The sequence below is a fragment of the Gossypium raimondii genome, chromosome 13 (genome assembly GCF_025698545.1).
Source record: "Gossypium raimondii isolate GPD5lz chromosome 13, ASM2569854v1, whole genome shotgun sequence".
NCBI classification, from domain to species: domain Eukaryota; kingdom Viridiplantae; phylum Streptophyta; class Magnoliopsida; order Malvales; family Malvaceae; genus Gossypium; species Gossypium raimondii.
Window position 1 is genome coordinate 3,833,431 of NC_068577.1, and position 27,116 is coordinate 3,860,546.

Genomic DNA, 27,116 nt, shown 5'->3' on the forward strand with positions numbered 1-27,116 from the left:
TTTCTTAATTTCAGAAGAAATCCAATAGAAACCACATGTTCAATTCTTCATCAACATATCTGATTCATTTCTTATTGTTCATGGTTCAAAAACCATCAAAAGCTTGAACGAGTCAATTATATCATTCATCATCCAACTACTGTTGCATCTGGATTAATACAAGCATGCTGATTAACTGAAAAAGAAAAACCAAACAAATAAACAAAATGTGGACAACAACCCTTATTAATGTCGGAAACCCCAAAACTGCAACCCCTTTTAACTTCAAGTGTCTCAAGAAATTGCTATGCTACAATACCTGCATTTGTTCAATAACAAGCTACTAAGAGAGTGAATCAGATGGGACTGGTGCACCATTAAATTCAGCCATAAGTGCTCAGAGGCCTGTTCACATGCCAGAAACATTTTTAAAATCGGTAATATCAGCTTCGTAACAACATAAGTATAAGATACAATCTCACTGAGATTATTGGTGCAAGGAATTATATTTGGATTACAGATTACTATAACATGTAAGCCTTTTCCAACTATTGGAAGGTCAGCTATACAGACCATATAACAATACTACACTATTTTATCCTTTGAGACTGAATTACTGGTAAAGCTAAGAAAAAGTGAGGTCCTTTCTTGTAGGTTCAAATATGAATCTAACTTGAAACAAAACAAACATACAAAACAATTCAAGAAATCAGGTGATAAAAAAATAGTGCATTTAAATATCTTGAACCCTCGTACTTATAATTTATAACCAAAATTGAAGAATGGAAGGAATTTCTAGAATGTAACCATGCCCTTATAGTATATGGATGGTATAAAATCCAAGATATATACAAGCATCCTCCACTCGAAGATAGTAGAAATGCTCCACTGCAGTTTACTTTGCATTGCAAATAGAGAGAGAGCAACTTTATAGATCCAATCTCTATGGAATACAAATAACAAGAACATGCAGGAGGATCTAACCTTTTCTGCTAGCACCAGAAGTTCAGAAATGAAACTTGGCCTTAGAAATATATTCAATGGAATAAAGTAAGAAACTCCAAATGCTAATAATATCATATAAAACAAGCAAATAACAGGATCAAATCAAATATAAAAAAGGACTAGAGAGCCACTTAAGTTAAACTGGCACTTAAAAACGTTGCAGCTCTACTATACGTCCAAGAAACACCCTTCACGTGGTATATATTACAACCATGCATATACGAACATGGCAGCTTACTGATCTTTCAGCATTATTATCAAGAGTGATATATGTTCTGTAATGAATAGAATGAAATTGGAGAAGGAAGAAAACCTTTACCCATTAAAACTTTGTTACCTTCTCTTCCAAACCAATGACTTCAGAAGCCAATATATTAGCACGTTCATCAGCTGCATTACATTCTAGTCGTGCATTTGCATATTCCATTTTAAAAGACTCGAGCTCTGCCTGCAATACCAAACACCAGACATAGCAAGAATAAAAAAAAGGTATACGCTGAAATAGAATGTTGTTGACATTTTAAAAAGTATTTGTAACAAGCTCCCTAACAATTTGAACATCACCAGACAAAGAACACAAGAGAATAAAAAGCAGATCAGCATACATACAACATAGCATTTTAAAATACAGCATAAAACTGAATTCATCCTGTGCACCATCCTTTGCAACAAAAGAAAACCATTCAAAACAAAGACTTATTGATTGAATCTAGGAAAAAATAGACAAGCTCCAGCCTTAAGGATCATTTTTATAGATAAAAAGTTATTAAGCATCTAACCTAAAACCAATAGGCAATAGGTTGAGAGGCCCAACCTGAATATAAACCCGAAACAAACCCAATATTTAATAACTTTGGGATAGCACTACTTAAGGCCCCTTCAAGTGTAGATCAAAGGGCATAGACATGGACAACCTCAAGAGGGTTCCTTGTGCTGCATTTTTTGGTTAATGGGTACCATCAAAGATGCAATAGGCAGCAGTAGGTATCTCAATTTTTAGATAGAACTTTATCTAAGCACAAACAAGTCTAAATCAATGTGCATATGTGCACACATGACACATGCCATACAAACACCATTGCATTAACCATATGACATAAAGTGGTATGTAGTTATATGAGATTCAATTATTTCTAACAATTTGAAGTGACTACCAGTACCTAAATATAGTAGATACTAACCAGTTGGGCCTTGATTTCTTCTTGTAAGCTCTCCATGTCAGATCTTAGCCGGTTGACAATGCTTCTCTGGGGAGAAAAGTAAATGTAAGATAATTAAGAGATTTTTAAGAAGGATTGAGAATACAAATTAGGATAATGAAATGACAGAAAGTGCTGCAATGGAGAAGCACGATGAACTGATAAAAAAAACATATCATGACCATGACAGCTGGTAATGCTGCTAATCTAATATTTGGAAACAAACCTGTTGGTTATAACTATCAATCAAAGATGAATTTTCAGCAGCCAAAGATTCTGCTAATGTACGTGAGGCCTCAAGAGCTCGTTACAGTGAAAACTTTTCCTGAGTCAAGTCTTCGATATGCTGCAGAATAAGGATGAATAGATTAGAAAAGCCAAGACAATGAACAGAGAAAACATTAATAAACAAAATCGTTAACAAATAGAATGTTTTTGACATTTTAAAAAGTATTTGTAACAAGCTCCCTAACAATTTGAACATCACCAGACAAAGAACACAAGAGAATAAAATGCAGATCAGCATACATACAGCATAGCATTTTAAAATACAGCATAAAACTGAATTCATCCTGTGCACCATCCTTCGCAACAAAAGAAAACCATTCAAAACAAAGACTTTATTGATCAGACTATTGAAGAGTCATAAAAGAAGTCACAGGAGTCTAACAACAAAAATTTTCACTGCAAGCATCTTTAGAAGCAAAAGTTTGCAACATTAATCATAACAACAACTCCGATTCTACAGAATAGCAAATAAACTCACCAATTCTACAGAATAGCAAGGAATCATAAGAACAACTCCGATCAAGAACTTTTGCTCCTGTCAATCCAAGAACACAAAATTTAAAAAAAAATACAAAACCAAATAAGGAAAAAAATGAAAATTTCAATTAGAAAAAAAGAGAAACACAAAAACTTACCTCAATATTCTTGTATGGAGAAAGATGCTCGAAAATAAGAAACAATGAAAGGAAAATTGTTATGACTGAAAATTATTAGAAATCAAAGAACGACCATCGCCTTAAGCCAAGACCCAACGAAGAATTCATGGTAGATTTGCCTGATAAAGAGAGAAAGAGAGGAAACATAACAGAATATGCTGAGAAGAGAACATGAAGAACGAAAGAAGAAAAAGGAATGAAGAACGAATGAAGGAGAAGGAGCCTTACCTGGATGAAGGAGGAACCAGAAGAAGTCCTTGACCAAACTGATTTGCAGCCCAATGGGAAGGGGAAAGGGGAGAAGAAGGGTAACCAAACATTAGAAAAGCCTGAAGAATGCAACTGAAGAATATATGGGTAAAAGAGGAAAACAAAAAGCAATTGAAGTTGCTAAATTTTTACTGGAACAAAATGCTCTAGTCTAGAATTAAGCCTCCGGTGAGGTGAAATACATTTTCAACGCACTGAAGAATGCTTTCCAAACAGTTTTGCCTTTACTAACATTTCAGTTGCAATTTTTTTTAACCTAAAAAAGCTAATGTATTGAGATACAGTTGCATCTAAAAGAGGCATTAATTGCCAGTAAAAGGTATTCAATTAAATGCGTTTTTTCTCTTTCTCCTCGATTAAAAAAAAGAGAAAAACGCCTTCAACATACTCTTTTTAAAATCGACTTAGTTACTTATTTAATTTCTTTTTAGTCATAATTTAAGTTATTTTAATTTTGTACATATTGCGTATACGTTATTATTAGTTTCAAACCATATTTTTTATTAATTTTTATATGTTATTTTAAACGCATACTTATATTATAAATACATGGTCTCCACATGTATACGTATATGATAACTTTTCTAATACATTATTTAAGCCTTTGATTGAGTTGGTGTCATGAGTCAACTAGACAACAACTCGGTTGTGAGATGATAAAAGACCATGCATTTTATAAAATGAGTTATCTTGTTATTATGGTGTTTTGTCTTTTCATAATTTAATAAATCAATAAAAATTACACATAATAAGATTTGAACCAAGATCAATGTATATAAAACTTAAATCTTCAACTTTACCATCTCATCTAATATTTTATTTAGCTCTTAATAAAATTTTATTAAATATTTTGTTCACCCATAAAAATATAATTTAGTACCTAATAATATATTTTTTTATATTTTTACTATAATTTTCTTATTGAAATTGGTCTCATTAGTTAATCCTTATGTCTATGCTAAAATAATTTTATGACTTTATTTAAGGTAACATCAATACAATTAGATTTATAGTATAATATAAAAAGTATATTTATTAAAATTTATAAAAATAAATAAATAATGTTTTAGTTGAAATGATATGCATGTAATTTAAATTTAAATCTCATCATAATATTATTTTTATTAAAAAAATGAAAAGACAAAACACACTCGTATTAATATTTTTTAAATGTAATTTTATATTTAAAGTTTTCATTTATTTTTAAAAAATATAAATTAAAAAGAATGTTGATTTTTCACCACAAATCATGGCCTAATGATTTGTTGCATAGGTGGAACTGTCCCAAGCCTTTGGTGTTGGGCCCAAACATTTTCCTTTTATCCACTTATTAATTTTGTTCAAATTCAGATTAACTAATTGGGCTTTCTAGGCCCATTAAACCTAACTAGTAACTGCCATTAATAGTGATTAAAAAAGAAAAAAGAAAGTTGTATGACTTGAATATAATTTTGATCAATGTCTTGGAGTTTGAATTTAAAAAATAAGTAACCCGTGTTGGTTTGATGGTTAGGATGTTCATCGCCTCAGGTGTGACTTGAGTATGAGTCATATTACTGTTAGGATTTTATCCTCTTTTTATAATTCATCAAAATAAAAAATAAAAACAAATTATTACGACATAAGTCATTTAAAGTATAATAAATTATGGTGCAGTATAGAGGTGTCCATGGGCCGGGCGGCCCGGCCCGGCCCGATGTCTCGCCTGAAATATGGGAGGGTTCGGGTAAAAATATAAGCTCGAAATATGGGTTTGGGTAAAAAACGAGGCCCGTTTAGAAAACGAGCTGGGCCTCGGGCACCATTTTTTTGGCCCGGACCCTGCTCGAATATAATAAATATATATTTTTTATTTTTATTTTAAAATATTTTTAAAATGCTTCTTTTTTATTTTTAAAATAAATTTTTGGTGTTTATTAAAAAATGGGCCGGGCTCGAGCTTAGGAATTTTTTCTCGGGCTGGGCCTGGACAAAATTTTAGGTCCATGTTTCGGGCCCGAGCCGAAATTTTTTCTAGCCCGGCTCGACCCGGCCCATGGACACCTCTAGTGCAGTAAAAATTTTACAAATATAGTTATAAGAAGTTAACATAATATACTAAAAGTCAGTTAAAATGGTAAAATTAATATATTAAATATAATAGCTATCCCTCATGTGCATTTTTAGACTTTAAATAAAAATAGAAAATGGAAAATACTTTATTTTATAAAAAAAAACTGTTGTTGTTTTCTTTGTCATTTTGCTATTATATTGTTACTATTTTGTTGTTATTGTTTTAACATTTTATAATTTTGTTTTATTGTTAATTTTGGTACTTGTTTTAGGGCATTTATTTTCAATTTCTTGAGAAACATTAATTTTAATGTTTTTAATATATTTGATGTATTGCAATTTTTAAATTTGTTTTATATAAAATAATAATATAAAACATGTTAATATGGGCAGGGTGGGTCGGGATCGAGTTTTAGCGTTTTTATCCTATTTTTTAGGTTAAATATAACGCTGGAGTTTGTGCAAGCGTACACAACCGTTAACAAGTAATAAGTATATATAAGAGTTATAATCTCTACACGAACTGTATATGTACAGGAGAACAAAAAAAAAAAGAAGATGTATTTATTTTTATTAATATTAAGAATGTGATAAGAAAATTTCATACATTATTCATAAAGTGAAATCATACAAATTTGTAGGGGAGAAATTGAAGCGCTTGGCGACAACCTGAACTAGTTTAATTAATAGTAGAAGCAATACATAATAAGACCCCACATTTTTATATATAAAAGTAGAATCAGCACGTGATGAATTCATTTCAGCATATGTCAAACGTGATTTAAAATGTTTTTATAATAAAGCACTATTATTTTGTCTTCTCTTTTACTCAAAGAATAAATTAGTGGAGACTAGTATGGCAATTCACCTACTGAAACAAGAGTCGTAAGTGTAGTGTCGTAGGAGGACGGGAGACCTTAAGGAGTAAGTAAGAGGTCATGCGTTCTCTTTTAATCCTTCAATGTAGGTGTATCATTAGTTTAACTATGTGACCTTATGTAATTGAGGGTGTGTTAATGACGAGTGAGATGTGACCTTAATCTTAAGTATACAATATAATCTCATTGATAATTACTTTTACGAGACTGAGGGTAAATATTTTTAAAGTGAACAATTTTATTTTCATACATTTAATTATGAAATGAATAATTTGGAAGTGAATATAAAAAAATTGAATTTTGGTTTTTTATGTCACAAGTCAATATTTTACTAACGTTGAATATTACCCTTATTCATTATTCCAAAAAATAGAAAAAGAACACTTTTTTTTTTAAATTCTAACATTTGCTTCAAAAATAATTTTTATTGAAAAATAAAATTCTTATTGAAATTAGTTCGTGGATTTAATTATAAAATAACTAGACCTATTCATGGACTGGGCCGAGACCCGCCCAAAAAATGGGAGGGTTTAAGTAAAAATATAGGTCCAGAAAATGAACTTGAGCAAAAAATAATGCCCATTTAGAAAATAGTTCAAGCCTCGAAAAAGGCTTTTTTGGCCTGACCCAAATATGTAAAAAAAAAAATCTGTTGCTTTTCCTTGTTTCTTAATGTATTTTTTTGCTTTTTTTTGTTATTTTTTCACCATTTTGCTACCATTTCACTATTATGTTGGTACCATTTTATTGTTACTATGTGGAAATTGTATAACTCTTGTTTTATTATTAATTTTGTTACTATTTTAGAGGCATTTACTTGTTAAATTGCACCTATATTAGTGTTATTTAAGTATACATATATATTTATTTTCAAATTGTTGAGAAATATTTATTTTAATATTTTTAGTATTTTTGATGTATTATATTTTTTAACAAAATTTATATAATAAAAATTTAATACAGGCAGGCCAAGCCGGGCCTAAGTTTTAACTTTTTTATCCGAGCTAGACTTGAGCAAACTCTTAGACTCATTTTTCGAGCCAAGCTGGGCCCGAGCCTAGCAAATGGGCCTAAAATTTTGTTGGGCCCGACCTAAAAACAACCCTTTCACTCTTTATAGAAAACTATATTCTTATATAATTACTCTAAACCTCAATTAATTAATGCAAAAGATATTACCTGCAACTTTTAACTCATTGTAATAAAAATGGTGTCAACTGAGCTAATACTCAATTAGTAATATATCAGTAAAATTTATATTATATATACTGAAACATGTTTATAAATTTATATTATATTATTTTTAAATCCATGATTTAATTAGTATCATCCATCAATCAAATTTCAATTCAGTTAAAAACGACCAAAACATTATATATTTTACAAAGTAAGTTATATTGTTTTTATTTTTTATATAAAACAATAAAAATTTAAACCTAAATACCTAGCATCAATTCAATCATATTTCATTTATTCTTACATGAATTTTAAATAAATATATTTTTTAATTCAATTTTTTTATCCAAACAATATACTGAAGTGATGAAAAGTTTAGTACTTGCCAATCAATAGCCTTTGTAGTCGTGAGTTTAGCAGAAATGACTTGAATCTTATCCTTTTGAGGGTCCCAAGTTGTCGGCTGAGTGAACAGAATCTTCCTTTTCTGCTGACTTGCATCTCTTTTTATAAATTTATAAAAATTCTGGATTGAGGGCCTTCTTTAAATTCTGAATTCTATGAATTTATTGGTAAAAAAAAATTTGATTCTACGTTTACCCCATTAATGGGAGAACCCTTTCTTGTAACTAATACAACGTGCAAGAGCTTATGATAATAAGTACAGTTTAGCTTCCAGTTCTTTACTGGAACAAAAAAATGAAGAAAAAAGAATCGTGGACTGATCAAAAACTACTAGCATTTCCCATGGTCATAGCAGAATCCGAGAAATATTTATTATTATTATTATTATTGTCCCAGTCAAAATCTGTCGTCATCATCTTCATCCATTCTTGAATCTCATCTTCGCCCATTCCATCCCAAAACTCACTCCCGATTCTCATTTCCGACTCCTTTCCTATGTTCAAATTGAAGGCGCCGGAATTTTCTTGATCGAAGACAACCACACTTGTTGTTGTTGCTGCTGCTGCTGCTGATGTTGTTACGTCGCCGTCGCTGTGGGTTCTATCGGGGAACGGGAAGTTAAGTTTCGCTCTTGGTCCACGGAAATCGATGGCTGCTTTATCGTAAGCTCGAGCCGCTTCCTCCGCCGTGTTGAAAGTTCCGAGCCAGACCCTGGCGGCGCGTCTCGGATCTCGAATCTCCGCCGCCCATTTCCCCCACGGCCGTTGCCTAACTCCCCTGTAGTTTTTTTTCACACGTTTTGGTTTGCTAAACATCGTCGTCGCCGTTGTGGTTACCGTTTGGTCTTCTTGATGACTTGGCGGGAAAAGATTGCACCCCAAACAGCCGTCAAATCTGCACACGTGGCACTTATCCATAACTTCGTTCGCTTCAAACAACGCGTCGTCAAAATCACGGCTGATCCCAGCAGTACTAACAGTGGAAGTCACAAGGGGAACGAAATCGGAAGGAATATCAACGGCGGAGACGGAGACTGCGGAGGTGGAGGTGGGGGTATAACCAGCGACGACGTTTTTTAAGGCGGCGACCATGATGGAGGTTTCGTGTTCAGGAGACAGACGATGAACCGATGGCGGCGGTACTGGGGTAAGTCTCTGTCTTTTCATGGGCTTCTGCATAAGCTTGGTAGCGACTTGTACTGAGATTTGTCCTTTGAGGATTTGGCTTCGCTTTTTCAGGTATTTTTTTCCTCTGGGTTTCTGAGGTTTCGATTTTTTTTCTTTGGACAAGGAAGTGAGCAAAGCAGCGTTTTTATACGGAGACTTGTACAAATATGACGTGGCATGCCAGCTGGGAACACTAGGCAGACGCGGGACTCGAGTTGTAATAATAAAGAAAATATTTGTAAGTACACGCACGTGTTATTACTGTTAATTAGGATATAAAAATTAATTAATTGGATTAAATGAGGTTTAATTTTGAATTTGATTTTCTTTAATTTTCGCTATTAATCTGAGTTGCAGATTTAATTTGTATATATTTTTAATTTATCAAATTTAGTTATTATATTAACAAATAAGTGAAAATAATTTTTTCCTTTTATTGTAAAGTAAAACAGCGAATTTTATCATTAAAATTTGTTAATATATTATTTGGTACTTGAGTTTTTTTAATCTAAATTAAGGACATAAGTATGACTTTAATGTTCAATTTGGTATGTAAGTTTTTCTTGTCCCAATTAAGTACATATACTTTTTGTACTATAGCACACGTGTCAAATATTCATTGTACCACATGATTCTATTTGGTACGGGTACCAAATTAAATGTTGAAGTCAAACTTAGGTACCTAATTTAGACAAAAACTCATATATCAAATTGAATATTGAAATCAAACTCAAATACTAAATATTGAATTAACTAGTGCTATTTGGAACAATATTAGTTGGATTGAGAATTGGGGTTAGTATACTGGTCCGAACATAGGGGTTGAATTGACCTCTCAAAATCAGTAAAAAACTAAAAACCAAAACTAAAAAAAGCAATTGGATTGTTTTCATGAAATTTTAGTTGTTTATTTAATTATTGTTGAACCAGACCCAGTGATCAAACTGATTAAATTGAGAAAGTGATTTGATTCATTCAGTTACCATCTAGTATTAAAACATTGATATTAACACTTAAAAAACGGTAAACTATACCCAAGGTCACTAAATTATTAGTAAGTTTACGTTTTGGTCACACAATTTTAAAAAGTTACAAAATGCTCAAAACTTTTAAAAGCTCTCATTTAAGTCATTGGACTATTAAAATTGTTGTTATATGGCCTTTTCAACTCATATCACCTACACTAATTGAAAGCTCTCATTCCTCTTCTCTTTTATAGTTCATTTTTTTTTTCATAAAACAACTTTGAACGTCACGAATTTGCAAATCAAAATTCGAACAGTTTTATTCTTCGACCTTCAACACTGACTATCAAACTAACTTGAATCTAAGGTATATTCTTCTTCTCATCGATGGGTATTGAACCACCGCATCGATCGCTAAATCGTTGCTTGGAGCTCGCTAGCCGAAATTAAAAAAAAATAGCCTAGTGACTTAAATAAAAAAACTTTCAAATAATTCAGTAACTATTTTGTAACTTTTTGAAGTTGAGTGATATTGAGTGTTATTTACCCTAAAAGAAATGGTCCATGATGTTAACGTCACCAATGTGAGAGTGACACTGGATACACGCGGGATTTTGGGGACTGTGAAAAAGTCAAAGGCTCATTGGGTCAAATCGCATGAAGTTTCGTTTCAAAATTCCCTTTTTCCACCGTAGGTTTTTTAGTGTACCAATTTTTATGTATTTATTATCATGTTTCACTTTCGTGTATTAATTTATTAATTAATTAAGTATTAGTGTTAATTTAATTTTTTATGACGATTTTTAAAATATATGTTAATACTTTATATTTACTTTTGTAAAAGGCCCAAATTGTCTGGCCCACTCAAAACAGGCCCAATTAAACAACCCAAAATCCTAATTACCCTAGCCCAATACGGACCCTAACCCAAAATCCAAAACAAGCCTTCAGAAACCCTAGTAGCGAGAGGCTTAGCGCCATTTCCGCCTCCTAACGACGCAACGCTTACGCACGTTGGCTCTCCTCACAAGACTCATAAACGTCGCACATGCCGTACACGTCTCCTACGAATCTGCAACAGATCACAAACAGTAGATAGCAAAAAAATATAGCAAGAATCAAGAGATTTATTTTGTTTTATTATTATTTCTCTAAGATTCGGCTATAAAACCGAATGATGATAGTGTAAAAGTGGGGGGATTTTTTAGTTTTAACGTACGAAAATAAAAAGAAATACAAAGAGAATACAAAAGAATTTTAAGATTTAAAGGTGATTGCGATTATTTTTTTAGGTTCTTTTTATGCTTATTTTTCTTTTTTTTTTTACAAAAAATAGCAGTATAGAAAGAGGGGTTTCTTACCTGCTGTTTCGCCGTCGATGTCCTAGGCTTACTTCGTTTGAAATCGGAGTTGGAGGGCCAGGATTTGAAAACCAGTCTTAAATACTGATTTGAAAACGGCGCCATTCCAAGGGTGCAGGATCCGCACGTTGAACCGACCCGCAGGCAGGGTCCGCGTCCTGACTTTAAATGGTCTATTTGTGAAATTGGTCCCTCCCTTTTGCAGCGCACTCCACTTAAACCCTTTTTTTTAACTTGTTTTAAAATTGGGCTGCATATTTGATGTTCGTTTCAATGTAGTCCCTTGCTGCGCCCGTTTTGGAAGGAGGGGATAATTTCCCTTTTGATCCTCCACTCTTGCGCGCGCATTCAATGTAGTCCAGTTTTATTTTACTTCGAATTTACCCATTTTTTTTCCTTTTTAGTTCAATTTAATCCTTTTTTTTACACTGTTTTATTATTTTTTTATTATGTTATACTATTTTATTATTATTATTATTATTATTATTATTATTATTATTATTTTATAACATACATGCATTCTTTTATATAGCATACATATACCTGTATATATATTTTATACATTTCTTTATTTTATTTTCTAGCTTTTACATATATAAATAAACTTTTATATTTTAGTTTTTTATATAAATATGTATGTACATATGTTTTATATTTTTTTACGATATACTTATATTTTTTTGTAAATATATATACATATGCGTATTTTGATATTTTTATCTTCACAATTTTCACGTATACATACACATGTTTTGCATGCATATTCTTAGAAATTATTGTGAGCTTGTTGTATATATTTCTTTACCTTCCTTTTATATGTACACTCGTATTTACGTGTTAAATGCATGCTCGTACATATTTTTAAGCTTACTTGTATATTGTGCTCATATATATATTTTGTAAATACGTATTCATATACGTTCTAAATTAAAGTTTTTGCTTCATATTGTACATTAACTTTAACATACCCTTTTAGAAAATACATTTTGGTTTTAACTATACATCAAGATTATTTTCTTGATTCAACGGTTTTTTTTTTAATAAAAGCAATATTTGAAGTTTGGGATTGATGAGGGAAATTGAGCCCTAACGTATTGGGTTCTGATTTTCTTTGATTATCCTAAATAACCGAGAATATTCTTTATTCAAAATGCATGAGAATAAAAATCATTTTTGGGAACTTAACTTGTTGTGTCCTAACGTATTGGGTGTGGCATGTTATTTCCTCAAAATGAAGGTTTTCACATAAAATAAAGTGATATTCAAAGTTCGGGGATTATGAAGAATTGTACCCTAACGTATTGGGACTCGATTTCTTTACATGACTCGAACAATTGATTATCCTTTTTCAAATTCCATCATTTGAGTTGATTTTAAAATCTTTTTAAACCTTCGACACGAAGACATCAAATAATCAATTTGGTACCGATTTTGGGCGTTACGAGGGTGCTAACCCTTCCTCGTGCGTAACTGACTCCCGAACCCATTTTCTCAAATTTTGTAGACCAAATTTATTTTTAAAGTGAGCCGATCACACCTAAATCATGGATCGGTGGCGACTCCAGTTTTTATTTTTAATGTCGACAACTAAAATTTTTGTTTTCAAAAAAGGTGGTTTCGACAACTTCTATATTTCTATTTCCGTTTTTTTATGAAATAGAAGATGTTAAGAAAATGAGTTTGATTTAAAAATTTTAAAAATATTTTTAAATCGAAATATATAATAATTAAAAAATGTATTTTCATTAAAAATGTTTGTAAAACTTTAAAACTGAAAACCAAGGTTTTCTCAATATTTTTTAATAGATACTAATTATGTGTTCATATTTTGATTATTGAAAACAAATTTTTATTTCTATGTACTAAATAAAATTTTCATTTAAAAAAAAACTAATTCTAGTTCAATTTTTTTTATTGGTAGTAAAAAAAAAAGAAAAAAAAGAAAAGGGTTCCATTGTTTAACTAGGTTGCGAACCATATAATGAAGAGTGGTTGACAATTTAATGTCATTGTCGTGAAGAGCTACCATAAATGATAAAAGTGTCTTCGCCCGTACGTAATATTTGACTGCTTATTGTTGCCATAAGTAGCTGGTAATTTGCGGGAAAGACGATGGCGACAGGACCGACGGAGAACATCAAAGGCCTCAATCTGAAAATAACGCACTTTGAATTTGTCAACAGGGATCAAATATCAAACGCCCATTGTCAATGTCAATGTGTGTTACGCTTGTTTATCACTTCTCACTTGAACTCCAAATTCCCATATAACTAACTTCAATTTTTAACTCGGTTTAAAAAAAAAAAATCAACAATTCAAAAAAATAAATTTCGCTATTTGTTTAACAGAATTTAAATTATTAAAAAATTATAATGAAATTGAATTTAAATACTCGGAGCAGACGATTCATAATTTGTGTGGTGTTTCACACCAATTTTACTTTACAAATGATAAATGATTCAAATATCACTATCAAATCTTTATTTTTGCGAATAATAAATTCTAAAGTCGTATATTCATTGCACAAATTATTTGATTTCCAAAGGAAAATTCTTTTATTCTAGATCCAAATAATAATTTTCAAATTTTAATATGGTTACAAATTTAAATATTAGAAAAAAACGTTAATCGGAGAAAATCGGTTTTGATGTCATATTTTTTCCCCTAAGCACGTGTTTTAAATTCATAAGTTGTTAAAACGTTTTTCTTTTGGGTGGAACAAATTCCACTTTTTTTTAAAAAGAAAAAAAAGGTACTAAATACACGGAAAACAACTAAAAGAAATACAGGAAGAATTGATGCTAAAACAATGTTCATTTAAAAGGTTTGAACTATTCCATTCCACCACCAAATAATGCCATTTTGTAGGAGTAGGTGCTCGAAAGAAGAACGCTTATTTATAATTGTGGCAGAGCCTTAAACTGAGAATAAACACAAACTAAGAATGCCCATTTTATGATAATTTTCCTCTCCTCTACACCCTCCCCCCAATTATACACAATAAGTTTGTACAGCCCGCATGCCATTCCATGTGCTTTCCCTAAAAGAAAAAACAGAAACAAAAAAGGCAACAAAAACGTTGTCATTCAATTCCATGTCTACAAGGTATTCACTATCCAACCTCACATCAAAACACAGCTAGTGCTTCCTCCAGAAAGGTGCCATAGTGTTTGAGAAATTTCATCGAACATAAGGCAGGCAGGTAGAGACACACATTATCCCGACCGGTGTCTGGGTACTCTCATTTCCCCGCACCACACCACACCACAATGTGCCCACTATCGGGTACTTATTCTCTTTGGACACCTACAAATCCCGCAAGACTTTGTCACCTGATGTCACACGTCCCCAAAGTTGCAAACAGAACTCTATTGGAAGGTCGTAGGATCGAACCATATGAGGTGCACCTTCAGGTGATAGTTTTGAGAGATATGTAGGTGTCTGAACAATACCGGATTATGAGCATGATGTGTGGTGCGGGGAAATGAGTGTACCCAATCGGCCAGTCATGAAGGAGTATAAATACTAGAACAATATATAGTAGATATCACCTTTACAGGTAGCTGAATTAAGCTTGAGTTCACATATGATTGTCTCACGTTGATGTGTTACTAATTCAAAACTGACTTAAAGTCTTAAATATGGTATTGATTCCAACGTTAATGCTAGCAGAGAGAGTAACAAATTCAACAAAAATACGGTGTTGCTTCACTTTAGCCCTTGTATTCATTTCCCCTTATGATGATTAATAATCCTAAAACATGAGTTTATCCAGCGAAATTTATACAGTAATTTGCCTATTACAGCAAAAAAGAAATCAAGACGTGGATTCATCGTCCACCGGACTTCTTCAGCTGTACCCTCTGACCCCGAGTAGAATCAATTAAAAAATCAAAACCGATAGGGAATTTTTCATCCAAAGTAATGACCAATCACAGTGAAGAGACGAACCTAAAACAGATGATCTCCTCAGGGCTTAATATCGCAGGCAAAAGCCGAACCAAAATAAATGAAATCTTCTGTCTAATCATCATCCTCAGAATCTGCATTTCAACAAAGAAAGCAAACACTTCAAAATAAATAACAGCATTTGTCAGGTAATAAGAGAGTGTGGAAATTTGCTAATTTGGAGCATATGTCTTAAGAATTTGCAAATTAAGCAAACAGAATTAGAGAATTTTTAGTTTTATAATTCAAAGAGTTCTAATGCTATTTACTTATTTTACAAACCCAAGCATTTCAGAGAAAAACAGTTGGGACTTCGTAGAGTATGGTCAAGCTGACAACAAAGGATACAAAATCAAGTGGTATGTTTCCTTCTTATTAATTTAAGTCAAAGTATTGTACTTCATCATTTTCCTTTACTTTTACGTTGAAATGTTACCAGATGCATTTAGTATAGTTCATATACTTTCAAATCTTTTTATTTTAATTTTTAACAAATAATTAATATTTCTCTAAACTGCTCTAGCATTGTCTTGCTATAAAGAATTTTTTAATTTTGATATTTTCATGTTTCCACCCTTCTCTTCCCTTCTACGACATAAGTTGTCCAGGAGATAAAGAAGTTTTAGGCATAATAACTAATTTGGCCCTCCAACTTTATAAAAAAAGTTATTGTTTACCTTCATCTAAATTTTCACCATTTTTAGCCCTTAAACTTGCATTTTTTGTTAAATCACCCCAACATGGATGAAAAAGTTAAACTTTTCTAACTTCGCTAATATGGCATACACTTGGATGACATATAAGCATTCAATTAATTTTTAAAATCCAAAAAAGTTATAAAAATTATTTTTAAAAATTAAAAATCATTAAAATCATTTAAAAAGTATAAAAATATCTAAAATAATTTTAATCTTTTTTAAAATTTTAAAAATTAATTAAATGCTGACATGTTATCCACATGGCAATCCACGTGTATGCCACAACAGCGAAGTTAACATTTGTTAACTTTGCCATCCATTTTGGGGTGATTTGACAAAAAATGCAAGTTTAAAGGCTAAAAGAGGTGAAAAATTAAATGAATGGCTAAAATGACTTTTTCTTATAAAGTTTGAGGGCAAAAAAATTCATTATGCCAAAGTTTTAACACTCCCCAGTAACAAATAACAACAGCAAAGAGAAGCTTTTACGATTTCCAAGGAATAAAAGATTGGGGGGGGGGGGGCTTACCAGATCTAATGTCTTCTCCAACTTTTCCTCTATTTTTCAATTGTCTCATGATCATTGAGCAAATGAGAAACCACCAGTACACATGGAACACAAGTAGCATCAGCAACATAGTATTGAAAACATAGTATAGGGACATGGGATATGACTCCGAAAGATTTAAAAACTCCCGAACATCATAGCTGTGAGAGAGAAACAATGACAGTAGATGCATGATCAGCCAGTATGCAGTAATGTACTAAAACCAAATCATAAACCATAAAGGCAAACCTTGAGGTTTTAATGACCCAAAATGGAAAGAATATCAGACGCAGCAAGAGCCAGGAGATGGCAAATAATCCAAAGCACACACTTGCTCCAAGCTCTCTCTCGGAATACTTGAAAACTTTAGCCGCTTCCAAAAACACATCACTTGCATCATGTAGGGCAAGGATAATTGAACCAATGCGGAAAAAGCTGTAAACAAGGCAAACTATAATCATCTTCCAACTTGGATATCCACAAGATAATTTAATTTATCAAACTAACTCATACAAACAAAACTTTATAACTCTCAATGGCTATGTTCTTCCCTCACAAAAGTTCTGTTAAATACTCTTCAATTCTGAATTCATATAATCCAAGAGAATTTGCTAGCGATAGCTTTATTTGACCTCAGTCAACAATTAGATAATGCCAACACCATAACTTGCAACACTAAATAAAATGCCGAGGATATGACTGGCATCAAAGCAATGAAGAACCTAAAAATAGCAGAGCAGAAAATGGCTGCATTTTCACCATGAGTTCATGAAAAACTCAACATATTGCATGATTTTTTTAAAAGAGTGCATAAACTTTCTTCTTATGGCATAAAACAGCAAACCTTCTAGGGTGCCTTTTGCAGAGGCTACTAATGATCCAAAGGATGGCAATACACCACAATATTTAAAACCAAAACAGAATAACAGTGGGATGTAGCAATCTACCAGCTTACAGAGGACCGCTGAAAGTAATCTCAAAGAAAGACGAATCATATAGGGATATACTAATTTGACTATGTGATACACCAGACTCTGTATCTACACTACATGAATACACAATTACACATTTTAGACCATATGTAGTATGCAATCTGGAGATAAATGGTCCCATGATGAGAATCCAGAAAATGCCCAAGAGGTAGGCAACAATGACTTCCAAATGAATATTTGCCTGTCTGCTATGTGGTAATGACTGGGAATTTGGAGCACTTCCACAAAAACAGGCAAGTTACCTTGTAATGTATGAGTATCCAATCAGGATTACAGTAATTACATGATGGGACATCATCACAGCAAAATCCTTCCTTCGAGTCTCCCAAGTAAGGAGTGCAGCAATGCTATAAATGTAGAACCCACATTGGCACATGTAGAAAAGGCTTAGGGATAGCCTGAACAAAAAGAAAAAAAGAAAGAAGTTAGCTTTCAAGTAGGTTGCGAGTAGGTATAACAAACCTTATCCTTCCACGATGCAAGACCCAGCAATTAAAGAAAAAGGAATATTTAAAGAGAACAGAATATAGGCGATGGAGCATGTATAAAGGGAAAGCCACATGTTTCAATAAATTACTCATAAAGCACATAAAGTCCTTGAAAGTAGAATAAAATGCCCAGAGAAATTGTTTTTTCTCAAGATGGTGACCAGGATGATACTCCAGAATCAAGACTGATACATTCACTTGAAAGAGGGAATGGGAACATATAGACCCAACACCAGTGAGAACTAAAGGATCAACTAAAAGCACAATGAAAACATGTGAACAAAATTGCTTTAAGATTACAAGAAAAAGAGTATGATAGGCTTACCAGCTAATAGTGAAAAGGTTAAGATTAGTATCATATAGGAGGACAAGGGAGCTAAAGACTAGACAGGAATGACAACAAGCCAACTGTAACCATCATTTATTGGATGCAGATTTGTTTTAAAATACATTAATACAAGAATGACTTACCATTCTCCATAGCTTACAGAGATGTACACATGATGAATACAAATACGTCCTTTCAACCACTAAAGACAAGAAAAAAAATAGATTTCTCCCGTCTCTTAAGGTATGATTACAAACAATAAAAGAGACCTTCATTCAATGTGAATTCAGAGATCAGAAACACATATCCTTGACATCCAAGAGAAACAATAACTTCCCGTCAATTAATAGAAAAGACTATTCACCTCATAAAGAGGTACAGATATAAGTCCACGAATATAGGTTACTCACTTCAACTCTTGATCTGGCCAGCCTCTGAAGTACTGTTTTGTATCTGTGAACCATGGCTCATGGTAGGTTATTTTCAGAATAAATGTTTCAACAGTAGCATAATATGCTAGCTTCCACATAGATTCTGAGCATTTTGCAATTTTTGCTTGTGTAGCCTCATTCATCTTCAAAGGAGCATATCCATTACTCGACAACCAGATGGCCAGCCTCTAAAAGGAACATGAAGAAAAATTAAAATGTATTAACGAAAGATGAAGTGCTTTATGTATCAACTTATGAAGTGAAACAATTAAAAGGAGAAATTGATCGATTGTTTGTTACCACCGAAGGCACAAATATGGCAATAGGATTTAGAAAATAAACATATGGTAGCAGCACTCAACCCCACCCTCACGCATTTTCATTTCTCAGGACAAGCAAAAAAAATGAAGGTATGTACATTGCACAATAACTTCAGAAGATGATAAAATTTCCCTGCAATAACCCTATAGTGGAATATTTCATCCTTGAAATTTTTGGTAGCATTTGGGTATAACAGATCATTACCTTGATAGAATAAGACAACATAGATAGGTAAAGAGTCTTCTTTAATCTTTTCCTTTATGACTAAAATGTTCTCATCTCATCCTGCATATTCCTATCCATGTAGAATTTTACACTCCGTCCTACCTTTCACTCCATATGTTTGTGTAATTCAACACAAATAGGATGGTCCAAACAAGCTATGAACATTTCAACCATGAATATTCAAAAGATATTTAATAAAATAAATGGATTGTTACTCCTCACCCATTCAATCCTGTCCTATTCGCAACCTAATGCATCAAAAAACAACCATAACTCGCTTCAATTAACAAGCACATGCTTGTTCCACCATCTTCTACAAATTTTCAAGAGTTGAGCACAAATTCTCTGAATCAAACAAGACAAGTTCACCTAGGATGTGACCACATTATCCTGAAAACATTCAATTTTTTCGTTCTTTCATTTTATTTTTCTTTCAGATGCGACATAGTTCCAACTTCTTCAACACATCTAGGCGAAGACTCAAGTCAACCCACAATTAATTAAGCTAAATAACCAAAGTTAACTTATCTTCCTGAAATCTCAATAAAAAAACCCTCTAGTCCACCAAAACTGGAATCGCTCTTTAGAATACAACAAATTTCAGCCGAAGTCGATAATTTCTTAAAGCTAATACAAACAAAACAACATATTATAAAACAATAAATAAATTAGGAATCAATAAGAGGCAACATAAATCTTACACGAAAAATGAATTTGTCAAGGAAGAACCTGGCGACAACGAAACCGAGCGCGAAGTGAACCGCCACAAGGAAGTGGCACACATCCGACTTGGCATTACGGCTCCAAATAGATGACTCCATCGGACACCAGTTTCGAAGAAAAGCAAAAAACTAAAATCAATCAATCAAAAGGCTCCAAAATCCGTCCAAGAATCCGATTTCTTATTGCAACAATCCATTGCATTGAGCTTCCATTGATCACGATTGAGAGAGATCTGGTTTTTTTAGCCCTAAGTTGAGTTTTTTTTTTTCAGTTAACAAAGTAAGAAGAAGATGATGATGATGAAAAAGAGTTGGAGGGTTTTAAACCGGCTAAGATCTCGCGTAGTTTATTTAACAAACAATAGAATGTTTTTCTTGTGAGACGCTACTCGTTAGCTAGAAATTTTATTCATTTTGAGGATTCCTTTTTCATTTTCGGGGTTTAATTCTCTCTCAGTCCCTGTACTCTTTTTGTCATTTGAAATGTAGTCTCTCACTTTTTAATTTAAAAAATATAATCCCAACTCTTTTGATTTGAAAATCAAAATCCAACCATCAAAGGACTTTCGTCACTCAAAAATTTTTTACTTGTAATTTGATATAATTTTAGATTTTGAGGATTTAGATATAAAAAAATGGTTGAAATCTTTTTTTTTTGCGAATTCTGAATATGATAGTATTTAATTGGTCAAATTATGGTATTAGACCTTGTACTTTGTGTAAAGTGTGGAATTAATACATTTATTTTAATTTGGTTAATTTTAATCACTATACTTTTCAAAATTTGAAATTTTAGTTTTGACCCAATGGTAATAGTTAAATTTGCTTGGTTAAACTATGTCATTAGTCTTGTATTATGCATACGATTATAGATTTAGTCCACGTTTATCAATTAGATCATTCTTAGTGGCTACATTTTTGAATTCCAAAATTTTAGTTTTAATACAAACGGTAACCGTTAAATCTATTAACTGATTTTATGTGAGTAATATGTGAAAATAACAAATAAATATAGTAGTACACATGTGATAATATATTTGACATATCAAATTTTAAAATAGCTGTACTTAATAAAATTAATAGTATATGAACTGAAGATGAACAAATTAAAATATAAGTACTAAATCCATAATTTATATAAAATATAGGGTTTAATAGCAAAATTTAACCTATTTAATTTGAATTCGGATTTAAATAATAAGTATAATTAACGGATAATAAATTGATTTAAAATTTTAAGAAGAACTACGAATTCGGATTGAAATAATTTTAAAAATAAAGATATTCAAAACTCACTTTTGTTTATTGAAAGTAAATTTATTTGCTTGTTTGATATTTCTTGCGTGTAAGACTAATCATGTGAGTAAATTTATATATTTTTAAATATAACATGATGTAATTTGGCAAAAGTTAACGTAATTAATTAAACTTCAAATTTTTAAATCAAAAGTAAGAGACTAAATTTATAATATGCAAAGAGTATAGGGACTGAAAGTAGAATTTTACATTTGTTATTTCTTTCATATCTTTGATGGTGAAGAACTCGGCAGCCGCCAGCCATATTCTTTTATAAATTTAAATTTTTTCGAAATTTATCAGATTATATCGATTTCGGAGAGAGAAAAGAAAAATGCGTCCAGCTGGATGAGTTTTCACACTCTCTTTATAAATTTTTTTTAATGATTTTTGGGGTTTTTTAAGGTTAGAATTTTGGGATTTTTGTTGTAGGTCCCAAAATTATTATTTTAGGAATTTTTTTAAATTTTTAATATTTTTATATATTCTTTAGGATCTTTTTATAATATTTGTATTTGGTGAAAAATATAAATTGTAAAATTGCTATAAATATTTTGAGTTTTAAAAATAACATTATTTTGAGACCAATTTGGTAATTCTAAAATTGGCAAGTACCAAAAAGGTATTTATACTAATTTATTATTCAAATTATTTAAATTGTAAAATTTAACTCGATACGAAATCGGAACTCGAATAACTCAATTCGATTAACTCAAAATTCGAATTTTTTCAATTCGAATCGAGTTTTGTCACCTGTAGCTATGTAGCTAGAGGTCGACCTGAAATATTCAGAAAATATTATACCAGGATTCCCAGGATATCTAACGGGTGAGTGACAACTCTGCAGGGGGTTAAATTGGGGAGAGTGAAAACACTACATACAAGGCGCGTTTTCAGTGACATGCCAGAAAAAAATATTGAAAGAATTGAGAGAGGGTTGAGAATGAATTGAAAAAGTGGAAAATTTAGGGTTTAAATAGGGAAAAAAGTTAAGGTTGGGGGGAGGGAGCCGCTGGAGTTCAATTGTTAGAGGGTAGCTGTTGACCTATTGTTGGGTAGCCATTAGGGAAAATGCATCCAATTCACACTCTCTCGAAAATCAACCTAATCCAACAAATTTCGAAAAAATCAGCCTAATCCGGTAATTTTGGTTAAAAATCAACATATATGGGCAATTCACCCGAATATTAGTTCTTGGATTATCTATAAATTGTTAATTTGTTCCTTATACTTTAATTTGGTTAATCTCAATATTTATAATTTTCGAATTTTTGAAATTTTAATTTAGATCCAAATACAAAGCAATTAAATATATTATGCTACTAATCCCATGCCATATGTAGATTCTGGGTTTAGTCTCGATTTCTAATTTGATCATTTTAGTTTTTATATTCGAACTTAAGCATGACTCAAACAATAGTTGTTAAATTTATTAACTAAATTAATATAGCTTTTTTTCATAAATATTATGTGAAATAACAAGTTTATACGGCATTTCACATGTAGTAATATATTTGTTGAATAATATTTTGAAAATAGTAGAGTTTAACTTAACAAATTTAATGGTTACTTTTTAGGTTAGGAACTTCAAAATTCGACAAATACAATGATTGAATCCAAAAGTTACGTGTAATACAAAGGGTGGGTTTGGATGGGTGATTGGGTACGGTGCATTTAGTTTACTTTTTGTCTCACGTTACAGTATCTAATCTCACCGCCACCACTGTTTTTACACTAACCGTAGATAAACATACCGCCCATCCAAACCCACCCAAAAACTGATAATAGATATTGATGTTTGAGCAACGTTTTGTAGAAGTCGAAGTGTAAAAGGAGTAACTTGAAAATTTGAAAATAAAGTAAATTTTAGATTATTTTCCATAAAAGTCAAAGAAAAGAAAATAAAAATATTATTACATTTTATTGTTCTAAAATTAATTGATAGGATCAGAAAACAATAGATACACTTGACTTAAATTTATATATTATATGAAGTATCTAGTGATAAAATAATGCAAACTTTTATTATTTACTCTAATTTTTAAAATCTAATAATTAAAACTCTTTTGGGTATGTACTAATTTTAAATTTCGTGGTCAGCATTTATTTTTTAACGCATTTATAGAATACAAAAGATTAGTTATTGGCTCGCTCCGATAGATACATTGAGAAATTAAAAAAACCTAACAATTAATGAGAAAATAAAAAATATTAGTTGTTTCAATTTTCTTTAACAAAGCCTATAGGGAGTTTTGGTTGGTAGAAATGTAGAAGGATGGAAAAGTAAGAAGCAATGGGTGTTAAATTTTGTTTAGTGTACAAGAAAAGTTAGTGGAAAAATAGAAAAAATAATTATTTTCACTTAATGCCCCAAAAATTTCTATTAAGGTGATATTAAGAGATAAGAGATATATGTATTTATAAGATCATTTATCATTTTTATTTAAATTTAGAAATGGTTTAATGGTAAAAATAGTATAATTTTCATTTTATTTTCTCCCAAATTTCAGCTTTGTGGAACAATGAATAATAGAAATTACTAGTTTAATTTTGTCATTTTCTATACCAATTACCAAACACGCAATGTTTTCTTTCAAGAAAATTTTCAGTTTTTTTTAATCAAATTTTCTTTGCATCCAAGCAAAACTTCAATGTTCCTCTACCGAATTACCAACCGATAAAGAAGGGTTAATTCATCAAACGCCTCTAAACTATTACTATGATTTAAAATTGGCCCCTAAATTTCAAAGGATTCTAATTGAGTTATAAAGGATTGGTATATCAATTGAGTCATTTCCCTAATCTAATGTCTTTTAAGGCATAATGGTTTTTTTAACCCTCTAACTTTTAACTTTACAAAAAAGTCATTTTAGCCTCTCTCTTTTTTGGCCTATTTTAATCATTGAATTTGCATTATTTTTATCAAATCACCCAAAATGAATAAAAATTTTAAGTTATAAAGCATTGGTATATCAACCGAGTCATTTTGCTAATTTAATGTCTTTTAAGGTATAATGACTTTTTTGACCCTCCAACTTTACAAAAAAATCATTTTAGCCCTTTTAAAAAAAAATTGGCTTCTTTTAATCATTGAACTTTCATTTTTTGTCAAATCACTCTAAAATGAATGGAAAATTTATTTCTTGTTAACTTTGCTGACATGGCATACATGTGGATTGCCATGCGAATGATATGTCAGCATTTAATTAATTTTTAAAATTTTAAAATATTATTTTTTTAAATAATTTTTATACTTTTTAATAGTTTTAATGATTTTTAATTTTAAGAATAATTATATATATTTTTTAAAAATTTTAAAATTAAAAAAATAATTAAATGCTAATATGTCATCCACGTGGCAATCGACGTATATGCCATGCCAACAAAGTTTAAAAAAAGTTAATTTTTTTGAGGTGATTTGACAAAAAATATAAATTTAAAAGTTAAAAAAAAACCAGAAAAATAAGCAAAAGACTAAAATGAATTTGTTTTTATCATCAGTTTAGGCATTACAAGCCCAATTTAAACTTCAAAATGAAACATATTAGAAACAAAATATTAAGTGCACGTTTGCTTCGCTGTAATGGAATAGATGTGTAATGGAATAAAACTGTAATAGTAATTCAATTGTTTGGTTGAATGGAATGGAATAGAACTGTAATAGTATTATTGTGTTTGGTTGAATGGAATGATGTTGTAATAGCATAAGGAAAAAAACTAAAATGACTAGAATACCCTTAGCATAATTTTTTTAGGTAGATGATTATTGTTATTGTTATTAAATTTTAATAATATTATTAATATAAATAATAAATAATTTAATCATATTTTAACATAATTATTATTAAATATAATTTAATAAAAATATATAATTTAATAAAATTCTTAATATAATTATTCTTATATGAATTTACTAAAATCATAATATATAATACTATAAAAATAATATATAATCTATTTTATTATTTTTAAACCGCAATAAATATTTAATGTACTAAAATATCATTAGTGAAACAAATAATTTAATTATTCTACAATAAAAACAAAAATATTAAAAATAATAAATAACTTGAGAATTATATTTTACATCCAAACATAATATTCATATATTAACAAAAGTTACATAATTTCATTAGTTTATATGTCATAATATCCAAACATAATATTCATATATTCATATATTAACAAACATAATATTCATATATTAATAAAAAGACTAATTTACTTTTTGATTGAATGTATAAGGAGTAATTTACTCATTTTTCTTGTGGAGAGGGCAAAATACAATGCAACTCCTAATATAATGGCTTATAGTACTTTTATCGTTTTGTTTGTTTTTCAAGTATTCTGAAGGAATTGGATTGCTTTTAGCATGGAGCAGAGACCCATTACTGTGCAACTTATCAAATGGAGAATTGGAAGGTTGTTTTTTGGTAACTTTGATGTGCAACATTTGGATTATAATTTCTTTTGCAGAAATGATCATACGAACGAATTTCTTCTTCTATTTTTTTGTTCATTATAACTTGAGAGAGATTTCCCATAGACAGGATGGCTGTTAGAATAAAGCCTCATGGTGAATTCTATATTATATATTGGGATGCCTGCATATAGATCGGCCAAGTACTAAGAAAAGCCAAGTAAATCGCAAGGAGAGTGATAACACTCTAGAATAACGTATTGTTATGTATTAATTATGTATTTATTCTGAGTATGATCCTGCTATTTATGATCTTTTATCTTATAGGGACTAAATTTGAGGCAAAAGTGAAATTAAGGGCCAAAAGCGTGAATTTAGAGATAAAATGGGCCAATGTGCGACACAAGGAAAAGTTGGTGCCAAAAGTGCAAGCATGGAGGACACAAGGGTTGAAATGCAAAAAGAAGAGATTTTATTTTATTAAACTCTATTTTAATTATATTAGGATAATTAATATTGAGATAATTATTAAGGATTATTTTTAGGATTTTATTTTATCTTTATTTATCTTCAATTAAATGTATTTATCTTTTAGGAATTTAAGTAGAATTAGAATATCTCCCCTAGCACTATAAATAGGGGGTGAAGTGACTCAAAAGGGGATCTCATCTTTTTCTTTTTCTGTAAACACTCTCTCCCCAAAAGTCTAGGCTTTTGTTCTTTTCATATTTCTTTTCAATAAAATCTTTATTTTTATTTTATTTATTTCATTTTCTACCACAACCATGAGCCACTAAACCCATCTAGCCGAAGGTTGTCAAAAATCCCCAAAAAGGTTCTTGAGGCTTAGAATCCGTACTTAGCCTTCTTGCTGAGTATTCATCGTTTCTCCGCACTACGGGGCTGACGCTTCCGTCCAAGTCTCTTAAGAAGTAAGTTTTTCAACATATACAAAGGCGGCCGCTTTGTATGTTTTGAGAAGGTTGCACAGTCGGTTCGTTAGCTTACTGCGTCAGAGGTTGGCAAGCCCAAGAGACAAAATGGCGTGGGATTCACCATTGAGAAGCGTTGATCTAGCATAAGACGATCTCACAGAAGCGATTGTTAGCTAGAGTCAGGTTCCATAAAATCGTAAGTCTAAATCATTGGAGCTGGTGGTCGTAGGCGTCCTCTTCCACTATAATTGGCTTATTTGGTTTGGGAAGGATCATCTAAAAGTCGAGGATTGAACCCAAGGCAGAACGAGACAACTGGAGGCTGGAATCTCCCATAAGAATTTTCTTTCTCTTAACTTTATTTT

The 27,116-nt window shown here is 31.2% G+C and overlaps 3 protein-coding genes across 15 annotated transcripts; all 3 read right to left on the reverse strand.

Moving 5' to 3' along the window:
- Positions 1 to 3,614, reverse strand: LOC128035932 (protein BLISTER-like). Of its 12 annotated transcripts, none has more exons than XM_052626087.1 (8): positions 3,356 to 3,611; positions 3,107 to 3,246; positions 2,950 to 3,006; positions 2,410 to 2,529; positions 2,166 to 2,231; positions 1,322 to 1,432; positions 299 to 384; positions 1 to 175 (listed from the first exon to the last, which is right to left on the reverse strand). In XM_052626087.1, the coding sequence occupies exons 5-8, from the start codon at positions 2,199 to 2,201 to the stop codon at positions 172 to 174; spliced, it is 237 nt and encodes a 78-aa protein (XP_052482047.1). In that variant the 5' UTR covers positions 2,202 to 2,231; positions 2,410 to 2,529; positions 2,950 to 3,006; positions 3,107 to 3,246; positions 3,356 to 3,611; the 3' UTR covers positions 1 to 171. The 12 variants fall into 12 exon arrangements, 1 of the variants encoding a protein (XP_052482047.1); XR_008192573.1 differs by having other exon boundaries at positions 44 to 175; positions 964 to 1,428; positions 3,356 to 3,609; XR_008192575.1 differs by having other exon boundaries at positions 44 to 175; positions 1,304 to 1,428; positions 3,356 to 3,595.
- A 4,429-nt stretch (positions 3,615 to 8,043) lies between these two features.
- LOC105782772 (ethylene-responsive transcription factor ERF109) lies at positions 8,044 to 9,329 on the reverse strand (the record flags this gene model as incomplete). Its single annotated transcript, XM_012607745.2, has 1 exon — positions 8,044 to 9,329. A coding segment is annotated over one exon (1,101 nt), but the record flags the coding sequence as incomplete, so codon positions are not given.
- A 4,846-nt stretch (positions 9,330 to 14,175) lies between these two features.
- LOC105782771 (ceramide synthase LOH2) lies at positions 14,176 to 20,481 on the reverse strand. 2 transcript variants are annotated; one of them, XR_001129908.2, is made up of 7 exons: positions 20,080 to 20,481; positions 18,812 to 19,020; positions 17,828 to 17,983; positions 16,843 to 17,028; positions 16,576 to 16,754; positions 15,352 to 15,443; positions 14,176 to 14,440 (listed from the first exon to the last, which is right to left on the reverse strand). XR_001129908.2 is itself a non-coding variant. In XM_012607743.2 (6 exons), the coding sequence occupies exons 1-6, from the start codon at positions 20,197 to 20,199 to the stop codon at positions 15,424 to 15,426; spliced, it is 870 nt and encodes a 289-aa protein (XP_012463197.1). In that variant the 5' UTR covers positions 20,200 to 20,481; the 3' UTR covers positions 15,024 to 15,423. The 2 variants fall into 2 exon arrangements, 1 of the variants encoding a protein (XP_012463197.1); XM_012607743.2 differs by lacking the exon at positions 14,176 to 14,440 and having other exon boundaries at positions 15,024 to 15,443.
- Positions 20,482 to 27,116: the final 6,635 nt, after the last annotated feature.